The following is a 12,381-nucleotide window of genomic DNA, read 5'->3' on the forward strand; positions in this document are numbered from 1 at the left end:
GCATGCGTGGGATCGGCACTTTTTTTACAGTTTAGCAAAGCCCCTGATAACACATGCTCGATCTTGGGCATGCACAGAAGGAGCAGCCTACAACCTCTGGAATATTTGAGGTAGGTATCTCAGAAGGTTGACGGTTTACCCTTATGTCTTTATTGCTGCAGTGGTAAGGACAGAAAGGGAGGGATGTTCCCCCCCCAAAAAAAATTAACAAAAAAACAATTGAAAAAGTTTAAAAAAAACACATTTTTACATTTTATAAAAGGGTTAGCAAGCCTTTTTATATAATGTAAAAAATAGTCGATAGGTCGGCTTTTATAGCGACATTGCTGTGTGTTTTATTCACACATGATCACAAGTGTAATTCACTGAAAATGAAAACAAACATAGCACCACCTAGTGGTTAAAAAGGACTGACATCTGCTGATCAATGCATTTGTACAGTCTCCCATGTCTACCCATGTCTACTTATGATATAGAACTGAATAAGGAGGGTGAGCGGTCCAAAACATGCAAGTTAATAATTAATAGACACAGACTCATTCAGTTACTTAAAGTGGAACTATAGTCTGTCAAAAAAAAAACTGAGAGCAGGCTGGTTATGTCCTATTTGCAATAAAATAAACTTACCTGTCTGTTCACAATCTATTCTTCTATGTACACCGAGCTGAGCGTACCGGGTATCCTGGCAGCCGGTAATACCTCCTGCACATATGCATGGGAGCTATGTTTACCTGGCCTGACCAATCAATATGGGTGAAGACCCAAACCTTTGGTGAAGATGGCGGTGCCTGCGGTGGAGTGAGGAAAGGTAAGTGTACCTAAAAAAAATTGTGAACAAAGATGTTTGTTTTATTGAAGAATGGACATTGCCTGCTCTTTCTGACATAAACAACATGCCATCACTTTAGGCATGCTATGACCTCCTGTGTCAGTGTCCACAGCTGTGCATGTTGCAGCTGAACCTCCTGTTTCACATCTGTGTCCAATGTTGTTTTCCTGTTCACCTGTGCAATCATTTTAGAATTCCCAGTAACATGATATAGGTTTGTTACTGTCTGTGTGTTTAGACACCCCCAAAACATTCCCCTTATGACTAAAAATGTTGATGGACCACTAAGGACATATCCAAAAAAGCTATGTACTCCTATTTACAGCTAATAATAAATAAAAAAAAGTCCCTAAACATGGTATTGGTACCACATTTACTGGAAGGAAGAGGTAGAAATCAGAGGGTAGGAACATGTCCTAAGTTATTATTTTAAACATTAGCATTTCCTGTTCATTAATGGTAAAGTTCCTGTCATCTTTTAAGGCAATTGCCAAGTGGCCATGTAATTTGTGTCATATGTTGCATGTATGGTATGTGTACCCTTATGATTTCAGGAGGTTTGTGAAGGATACTTATGATGCATTGATTGCCAATAGCACTTCAAGAGGCCATGTGGATAATGTTAGAGGAATGAATAAGATAATGTGTGGGGAGCTGGGGAGGTTTGAGGACCTGGACAACCATACAGTATTTATGCACTGGGAGGAGTCATAGAGAAGAAAGTGGAGAGGGGGTTCAGGATGGAGGGGTAGGGTAATAAAAAGGATTGGAGAAACCGTTAAGTCTCTTTTACAAAGTTACTAATTGATTGGCTCTGTTCCTACTTGTGACATGGCTTCTCTACTGGTAATGCTAGCAACATTTCCAGTTAATAGCAGTAAGGATGGGCAGCAAGAAGCTTGGTAAGCATTATTATTATTATTAATAAACAGGATTTATATAGCGCCAACATATTACGCAGCGCTGTACATTAAATAGGGATGTTAACAAAGTTCCCTAAGAGTAAGAAAAAATATGTGTTTTTTTTTGAAGGTGGACATCTCAGCAGAAGCATTGCTTTGATTCTCCATGTCAGTGGTGCCCCTTTATTTACTGATCATCTAATGACTAGTGGGGATTATTGACCATTGATCACGTCCTTAAAATAAAACCAAGTTGCTTTTTTCTTCCAATTTTGTCTCAAACTGTGGATCCTTATTAGTCTGTGGATGTCAAGCACTCCAAAAGATTTTTTCACCCTATAAAACTCTTCCAAGAAAATACAGAGTTTACATGGAACCCACCTCTTGTCCTGATTAGTGTTGGTCGAATAGTTCACTATTCGATTCGGCAGCTATTAGCTCGAATAGAGCAAAAAAATTTGGGTGGTCGAACATCGAATTCGAACACCATTAAAGTCAAGGGGAGGAAAAATTCGTGTTTTTTTCAGCACTGTGTAGAGCTTCTACAGCCTCCAAACAGATAAAAAAAGATACATTATAAAAAGATACATAACACTATTACATACCCCTGTACTTCACATGAATATTAAAGAGCACCTGTCACATCAATTTTAGGCTAAAGCTAGGTACACACTTCCAATAAATATTGTTAGAAAACAAATGATTACGACCGATCAACGATTATGCACGATTATACTTGAACAATCATATTGTGCACAATTCTGTACATGCTGTAACAATATGATCATTCAAATTGTTTTCAATTAGCTGTGACCGCAAAGTTCCCACAGTCCAGGAATCCCACAATGACATTATGATTCATAATGTCATTGTCGGATAACCTGTAAAAAATAAAAAAAGAACAAGTCTAAAATAAACACATACGAAATAAATAAGAAATAAAAAAAAAAATTCCTCCCAAATTTTTGCTGTCGAATCCCGTGTTTTTCAGGTCGGGTCTACCCGAATTCAAACAGCCATATTCGGGTCGAATATAGGGACAACCCGAATTCGAACATCAACACTAGTCCTGATCACCAAGCTTCACTCCAAAAAATGCAAAATAAATTTTCTTAATGAAGGCAGTAATGTCTCCCTGCTGTTTTATCACAAGATAGTTCTCACATATGTGACAAAAACTGTCAGATGAAGTGTGACAACCTCAAGAGAGCACAGCAATCATGATCCTGCTGCTTGAAAAAGAAAAATCTTCAGTAACTTTGGTTAGTAACCAACACTTGAATACTCCGTGTGAATACAGGAAGTTGAATATGGAGATTTGTGGTAAAACCGTACTGGATGTGAACAAAAGAATTGGTGAACACTTTCATCATATGCTCAATTTGGGTGCATGCTATTAACCTCCCTGGGGGTATGAGTAATGAGTATTTTTTAATGTAAAAGCAGTACATGTGGGGAGGTGTGGGGAGGGAAGGGACAGAAGCTCATTTCCTTCCCATTGTCGAAAGTAGTTGTAGCAATGTAGTAATTTCACTGCCTGTTTATGCATTAATGTATTCTATGATAATTACTGCAGTGTGTGTTTTGCCATGTTCCAAGATGGCTGCTGTGCCCTCAGCACTTTGGGGATGAGGTCATCACTACTGACCCAGCCTAGGGCAGGGATTTTTGGGTAAGCCCTTGGGAAGGACATGGTCTGGAGAGTGAGAGACTCAGATTCTGTTGCATGCGCAGAAAGTATAACTTCTGACTGTAAGTTATGGCACAATCCTCTCCCTGAGACATACTGAAAGGACTTTAACATGTTTACACTGCTGCTGTTTGAAGATTGCAAAGTTTGATGTTACACTGGATTTCATATGTTGTTATTATTCAATAAAGAGACTCTTTCTGCTAATACAGTGTGGATTATTGTCTATGAGTACACTATTCTCAACTGGGACTGTACTTGTTACTCACAAGACCAAATTGAGTGGAGGCACTGCGCTTATGAGAGATTTCATCCTGTTTCCACAGATAAAGTAAAGGCTGTGCTCCTGTTCTTCCACTTAGGTTGCGCCACAACACATCAGTAGCCTGCAGAGTGGGTCAGAATAGGGCTACAATTGGAGGCACTTGGATCAGGACTGTATTGTGTTACCATGCCACTGTTATCTACAGAAGCTGTATGGCAGTGGGCTCAGGAGAAGGGATTGTCACATAAACTGACCTTTGCTGTATCTTGTGTACCTATATCTGTGAGCACCCACAGACTACAGGAGGCACTAAAAGCTAATGAAACTCTGCAGCATGCATCTCTTGTGGATAAAAGAGAGGATGATGATGGATATGAGCTCTATACCCAATACCTATGTCTCAGTGAGGTGGATCTAAATCCAGTTAAAGGGCCTTTTTGTATCTACCCCAAAGGCTGTGCTATCGTTTTTCCACTAATTTCACCTTCAGTGAGGAGAAAGCTACCAGCCCTGCCTGTAAAGTGTGATCTTTTGAAATTGTGTGTTTCTACAGAAGACACTGATACAATGTCAGATACAGTCACTAAGCAGGAGACCAATCTTGAGCATTTGTTGTTAGAGGTCACTGAAGTTATATCTCAAAATCTATATGCTGATTCTCATCGTAGGTTAAAGCTTTCTTCAGGAGTACTACCTGTTCCTGCTGGTGAGGAGAGCTTTGAGGCATGGAAAGATTTTGCACAACAAGTAATGGAATGGACCTGCTCGGAGGTAAAGAAAAAACAATGCATTATGGAAAGCCTCTGAGCGCCAGCATCTACTATTGTTAGAGCGTACGAGGACACTCATGGGAGTACCACTGCTCAGGATTATATTAATGTCCTGACAGATGCTTATGGAATGTACCATGACCCTTATCAAATGCTTGCTGGCTTTAAACAGACGAAGCACAAAGAGGGAGAGGATGTTTCTGTATTTGTGAGAAGGCTAGAGATAATTCTAGGGAGATTGCTAACTGAAAAGGTGATCTCCCCTGCAGATGTTGACAAGTTAAGGACTGCTCAAATATTAAAGGGACTGTTACCGCATCACCCTATGTCGCCAGTCCTCAGAATTATTTTGAGAGAGAATGACTTTACTTTCACAGAAATTTTGACAGAGGTAAAGAAACAAGAGGCTGATATCCGTTTCACTACTCCAAATAAGAGTAGAACTAAAGTGACTTCTCTGGATGAGCAGGAGAGTGAAACAATTGCTAAGTATTACCAGAGAGCCTAGTAAACCCCTGCAGCCTAAAGCTCCATTCATTGACAGTTGAGTAGAAAAAACAGAGAAAGCTACAAAGATCAAAGTTCATTAAATTACGTGGGGTAGGCCGCAGATGCACTTTCAAACTATTTGTTAATAATGTACCCACAACTGCTCTTTTTGACACTGGGTCTCAGTTGACAATTAAATACCAGTTCTTCTACCAACAACACTTAAGCCATCTTGCTTTGCAATGTGTGAACGGTATGCCTGTTTATGGTGTGGGAGAAAATCCTGTTTTTATGGATGGTTGTCTAGAAGTGGAACTTCACATTCCTGGTGTGGTTGCTGATGAGGATCCACCACTCAAGGTAATCTCTTATGTGAGCCCCCCACCTGGGGGTAATGAGTCAGCACCTATGATTTTGGGCTCCAATGTTGAAGCCATTGAGGCTGCTTTTATACGTTTTCTTCAGCCACAGCAGGGGATTCCACTGCCTGCTCTACCTGTAGCTCCAGAATTGCAGGATATATGTCAAACGTTTGCTCCTGATCTTCCTGGAGGAAGTGTAGGGAATCCCTGGCGTTCAATAGAGCTTGCATCAAGGGAAGTGAGAAACCTACGGGTTTATGTAGAAATCTTACCAGGGGCAAATGGAAGCTTTTTCCTGCTAGAGACTGATTCCAAAATGGCTGGAAAGAACGGCTGGGAGTCAATACCTGAAAGGAAAGACTATCATTTTAAATGTCCTAGAATGGATGTTGTTACTGTTCAGAATATTACTACATACCCAGTCATAATACCAGCGTTACAGTAGGTGGCCTATTGGTATTCATTTGAAACCAATACTTCCTACCCTACTAAAGTTGAAAATCAAGAAACCAAATCAGACTTTAACCTGGAGGATGCTGACAGTTCTCCGGAGCATAAGCAAATATTCGGTGAGCAGCTAATGGAGTACAGTGATGTTTTCTCTACTGATGAAATGGATGTGGGATGTGCTGAAAGCACCCCTTTTAGAGAAAAATCAAGATGGATATCTCCCAGAGATTTGGATAATTATCAAGAGTGTGTGAAAAAAAATGAAAGATCAAAACATCATTGTTGAGTCAAAAAGTCCTTATGCATCTCCATTAGTGGTGGTCAGAAAGAAAAATGGTGGGGTGAGAATGTGTTGATTACAGAACTCTGAATCCACGTACTGTTCCAGATCAATACACTGTTCCTCACATAGATGAAGCCTTTGATGCTTTGAGAGGCAGCAAATGGTTCACAGTAATGGACTTACGTTCTGGATACTTTCAAGTGCCTATGAGTGAAGAAGATCAAGAAAAGACTGCTTTTATTTGCCTGTTGGGGTTTTTCCAGTTTGCTCGTATGCCCCAGGGAATGAATGGTGCTCCTGCAACCTTTCAGCGTTTGATGGATCAAACATTGGGACACCATTGTCCCACTCAATGTATTGTCTACTTGGATGATATAAATGTGTTTGGCTCAACCCTGGAAGAACACGACCAGAGAGTACTTGATGGTTTGAGAGCAGAAGGCCTGAAAGCTCTCCCTGGATAAATGTAAGTTTGCTTGCTCTTCAGTAAACTTTGTAGGTCACATTGTATCTGCACAAGGGATAGCAACTGATCCTGATAAAGTGGAGGCAGTGGTGACCTGGCCTCGTCCCACAAATCTGACTGAATTGGGATCCTTTCTGGGGTTTTGTGGCTACTACCGCTGCTTCATTGGAAGGTATTCCAAGATAGCACGTCCTCTTAATGACCTACTAAAAGACTCCTCTGTTTCGGACAAATCTGGCAAAACTTCTTTCAATGACAAATGGACCTCTTCGTGTGAGGAATCTTTTTTTTACAGCTCAAGAAAAGGCTTACAGAAGCACCTGTGTTGGCTTATGCAGACCCACAAAAGCCATACGTATTACATGTTGATGCCAGTTACGATGGGTTAGGAGGAGTTCTTCATTAGAAGTATTCAGAAGGACTGAGGCCTGTTGCATACATCAGCCCAGCAGAAAAGAATTATCCTGTACACAAATGGGAATTTCTTGCTCTTAAATGAGCCATTGTGGACAAGCTGCATGATTACCTTTACAGAGTTCAGGTGAGTACTGATAATAATCCCCTTACTTATGTTTTGACTACAGCAAAGTTGAATGCCACCGGTCACAGGTGGCTTGCTGCATTGTCTAATTATCAATTTACGCTCAAGTACAAACCTGGGACAAAAAATATTGGGGCTGGTGCTCTTTCCAGGCGACCTGGATTGCCAGTGAATATGGAACAAAGTGAATAGGAGGAAGTACCCGGATCTGCTGTGGCTGCTTACTGTGCTACAGCCGCTGTGCAAAAAGATCACATTGCCTTTTCTGATCTGCGAATTGTAGACTCTTTGGGAGCTAGAGACTGCTGCTGTTTGAAGATTGCAAAGTTTGATGTTACACTGGATTTCATATGTTGTTACTATTCAATACAGAGACTCTTTCTGCTAATACAGTGTGGATTTTTGTCTATGAGTATACTATTCTGAACTGGGAGTTTACTTGTTACTCACAAGACCAAATTGAGTGGAGGCACTGCGCTTATGAGAGATTTCATCCTGTTTCCAGAGATAAAGTAAAGGCTCTGCTCCTGTTCTTCTACATATATGCGCCACAACACATCAGTAGCCTGCAGAGTGGGTCAGAATAGGGCAACATAGTCATCAAACGCTACCATTTAGGTATATGGGCTTAAACAAAATTTGGCAATTTGTATTTATCGATTACATAATTTTGAAGGTAAAATTATAAGACTACTATGGGAAATAGATGGAAGCTTACAATCCAAACACAAGAGGGAGCCCTATACTTTTCTTTAACTTACTAACTTGCTAAAGGAAGAACTTACTAGTATGTAAGTGTGTCTAGGGTCAATGTTTCCCAACCTTTTTAACATGGGGGAAACTCTTGAGATAACTTTCAGGTTCTCAGGGAACCCCTACTATAATTACTATATCCAGAACTCACAGCACATTAGTGTGAAGGTCAGTGGGAGAATGCCTTTTGCATTTCTTGCCAGTAAGAAGAATGTCAACCTTACAGATAGCCAAAAAAAATCATTGGTTAAACTTACCTCGCAATACCAAATTGCTCATGTAACCCCGGTTCAGAAACACTAACTTATCCATAGATAATTTCAGTCTTTGCATCTACCAGCTGTTGCGTAGCATGTTGAAGAATGTGGGTGGGCACCATTTTTCTGGAGAACATTTGTCTGATGCACAAGGCTCTTTTGGACTAGAAGAAATATGTGTCAATAAATGAATACCATTCAGCATACATGTAAATTTTTAACTACCAATGGTAAATCCTACAGGCTATCAGGTCAAAATGTTTAAATATTTACTGATAGGAGTTTGAAAATCATTGCTCTTTTGGTTCCACGATAAAACAACATAGAACCAGAATAGAATAGAATGTAACCATTAAATTACTTGTTGAGTGAAAAAAGCTCATGGGACTGCAAAATGTATTAGGTCAGCTGCAGCACATAATCAGTTTAGGATGCACCAAACTCCTTCAAATAAATTAAATGGAATTAGGAGATGATAAATATAGACTACTCCAATTGCACTTCAACAACATTTTAAATCAGTTCATGCACAAAATGTGTAAAGGGTTTTTCAGAATTACAGTCCTAAAGCTCTAAAGTGACCAAAAATAAAGTAGTACATAGTAGTAACCTTTCCAGCTGCCTAACTGCTGCTCTATAGCAGATACATCATCCTCTGAAGCGCCATTAATTCATAATCATGTGACTGGGTAGAGACTATGTAAGTGATAGATACCACACCCACCACCAGAGGGAGTGCCATGACTGGGGCATCTCAGATGTCATTTCTAATTCTATTAGCAGATAGAGTACACCTGTAGATGATTCTGTTTCTTAAAGGTAAAGGGTAGAGTCACATTGTTCAGACTAGGAAGTAGTCCCACAGAGTTCTTTGACAAAAATATACCTCAGTTCATATTCAGTTCAGTTCAATACGAATATATACAGGTAGTCTGCGGGTTCAGGACATCTGACATAGGAACGACTCCTAGGTACAAACAGGGCTTCCCTGCTCGCTCCTGTGCAGGATGGAGGCTTGAAGGGGGGCAGTTTGCATGACTTGCAGAAAAAAATCTTTTGCTATACACAGCTGAGGTTGTGGGTGATCTTTCTGCAACATCTTGTAACTCTTTAATGACCAAGACAAGCTCTGCAGTTGTTTCTTTTACATATTAAAGCACAGCTTGCTCCAGAGGTAATGACTGTCTAGGCTCCATTTTTTTTTTGCTTTGTTTGTGATTAGCTCACAGTGAGGATTGTATACAGTAACTGACACCAGACTGCCTAATAATATGCTGAGACAAACATCTGTCCTAATTGCATTTATTAAAATAATGTACCTGTTCTGACTTACATACAAATTCAACTTAAAAACAAACCTACAGTCCCTATCTCGTATGTGACCTGGGGACTACCTGTACTGTGGATTTAATACATAAATTTTAAATGTATGCAACAAATCACATTTGTGCGTACTTAAAAAAAAAATTATCATTTTATGTAAATACTTGAAACTGTGAATTACTTCTTTTTGAGTTACTTCCCACTTTAAATTCCCAATATTGTGTATGTATTAAAATATTACACTGTTGCATGTTTTTTTAAATTATGAAAAGTGATTAGCTTAATTACTCCTCTGTTATTTATTCTCATAGGATCTTCTGTGTGGGTCTGTATTGCAGGGAACACATGGCAAATAATAAAATTCCCCAGGTAGACTTGTCGTGATACAGCACTGTGTATAGGGAATCTCTCCAACACTATAAAAATCTATCACTGTCAGTATACCTTATCCTGGACTAATAATTTGAAGCTATGAGTCTGCAAAAAACAAAGTATTCATTTTAGATATTTGTACACTCAGCATTCCAAAGACAGAGGATCCACATTAAAAGTAAGTGTAAACTGCAAAAAGGTGCAAATTTTGCCAAATAATTTAATCTGTTTTTTTTGTGTAACTTTAAAAATGTTTTTACACAAATAATTTGCTATTAATATGTTGTGTTATCAGCCAAAAATGTATTTAAATCTTTATCCCTACAAAAGGCCATAATTAATGTGTTCTCTAATAATAGTATCACAAGGCAGTTCCAAATCAAGTAGTAGTGACAGTCACTCACTCACAAAACAGTTAGAAGGGTGCACGGCCCGGATCTTTTCCTCAACCAAAGTCCTTGCACCTCCCTTATTCTGTCCATCCCACCTTACTGCAGGGAGACCAGAGAACAAACAGTTACTGTGCTATGGTTCAGATTGCCAGTGCAAGAAAGTGGATAACAATTAGAATTAAAGCATAGAAGTTCCGTGGCTGTCTATTTAAAATGTTTTCCATCTCAGAATTCTTCCACCTTTAGTGGACAGTGAATGCAAGTGGAGTTACAAGTACTGGAGTGCTTACTTCATCACAAATCAATCATATATGCAGTATGTAGACCATGTTTTTCCATGTTCGCCATTTATTACCAGTTTAGTGCTATGGTGCTATTTGTATGACCAAGTCAAAGTGTAAGATTCTTGAAAAACAGTAGCCAGAGATGCCAAAGGTAGAAGGTAATGAGTACACCCACAATTATAAGGTTGTATTATATTGTTATTATATTATACACACATATATATATATATATATATATATATATATATATATATATATATATTATAGGTTATAATATTATATTGGCCTCAAAATAGCATAACCAATTAAACATTTATTTTGCAAATTTAAAAAGAAAGTAGAAAAAAATGTAATGATTTAAAAAAAAAATTGAATTTGGATTTTTTTAGGGCTAACACAACAGACTAAAACACCTTGTTATCATTATCCTCTGTTTTTTTTACAAATACTTCTCCTTTTTATTGGCAGTAGAGATGTATATTTTTGAGAGCCTTCTTTGTGACTTGAAACAATTTTGCATAGTTTTACTTCTTTCTCACAGATTTCTAACAGTAAAAATTACATTAACTTTTTTTCCTATTATTTTCAAAATCTGGAGAACCATTGAGGGAGGCATTAGGGTCCATGTGGCCTTCCATCCACTAGTTTAGCACAAATTCTATATCATTATTAATCATTAATGAACCCTGCGTTTGTTTGCTTATATGTGTAAAACTGAAGTTGACTATATATTGTACTTGCAGGTCCACTGCTATCCAATGGTTTTATCTAAAAGCGGCAATTATTCATTGGTGAATGAGTTTATTCTGACTGGATTGTCAAGGAGACATGACCTTCAGATAGTGTTCTTCTTGCTCTTTTTATTTATATATTTAATAAGTCTTTTCGGTAACTTGCTGATCATCTCTGCTGTTTTTCATAATGAAAGGTTAAAAACACCCATGTATTATTTCATATGTAGTTTGTCAATAATAGATCTGTGTTTGTCTTCTGATATTGCTCCAAACATGTTATTAAACTTTCTCTCTGAAAAGAAGACAATATCCTATGCTGGCTGTTTTGTACAGCTTTTCTTGTTCTGTGTTCTTGGAAGTACTGAATGCGTTCTGTTTGCAGTTATGGCTTATGACCGGTATGTGGCAGTTTGTAACCCATTAAACTATATTGTGATAATGCAGAAGAAGACCTGCCTGGGACTTATATGTGGAGCTTATGCAGCTGGTTTACTACATTCCCTTATTGAGACATCCTGCACCTTGCAGCTTACCTTTTGTGACTCTAATGTCCTCCACCATTTTGCCTGTGATTTTCCCCCGTTACTAAGTATTTCTTGTACAGACACTACTATTAATGAGTTTGTCCTCCTTATATTTTCTTCTTTAATCACTATACCTTCTATAGTGGTTGTTGTTGTGTCATATGTCTCTATAATTGTAGCTATTTTAAAGATAAAAAGTGTATCTGGAAGACAAAAGGCCTTTTCAACTTGTGCATCCCATATAACAGCAGTGACACTTTGTTATGGGACAACTCTGTATGTATATTTAAGTCCAAAATCAGAGTCCACAGTTGAAGATAGGAGCGTTGCCACTGTATTCTACACAGTTGTAATACCTATGTTAAATCCAATTATTTATAGTTTGAGAAATAAAGATATTCATAGGGCTGTGAAACAAATGTTTGAAAATAAAATTTAGTCCACTGGTTATAGTGTGATGAACTTCTGTTACTAATGATAAAGTTTGAAGACTCAAAAGATTAAGGTATATTGCTGGCTAAGTTGTATGGAAGTAATAATAATACTTTAATACTTTCTGAAAGGTTGAGCAGAATAAGTAGATATTTCTCCATTTTTTTCTAATGTATTTGCTGCATGCTGATTTTAGGGTTGTACCTTTAAAGACGAATGGACAGCCTCTAGGCATACCAGTTCCAGTCTATTTATTGCCATAC

The 12,381-nt window shown here is 38.4% G+C and overlaps 1 protein-coding gene across 1 annotated transcript; it reads left to right on the plus strand.

Annotated features, from left to right (window-relative positions):
• The first annotated feature begins 11,186 nt into the window (after positions 1–11,186).
• LOC140322524 (olfactory receptor 5I1-like) lies at positions 11,187–12,125 on the plus strand. The gene has a single exon (XM_072399082.1). The coding sequence runs from the start codon at positions 11,187–11,189 to the stop codon at positions 12,123–12,125; it is 939 nt and encodes a 312-aa protein (XP_072255183.1).
• The last annotated feature ends 256 nt before the right edge of the window (positions 12,126–12,381 follow it).

Source organism: Pyxicephalus adspersus, chromosome 2 (assembly GCF_032062135.1).
Source record: "Pyxicephalus adspersus chromosome 2, UCB_Pads_2.0, whole genome shotgun sequence".
NCBI lineage: Eukaryota > Metazoa > Chordata > Amphibia > Anura > Pyxicephalidae > Pyxicephalus > Pyxicephalus adspersus.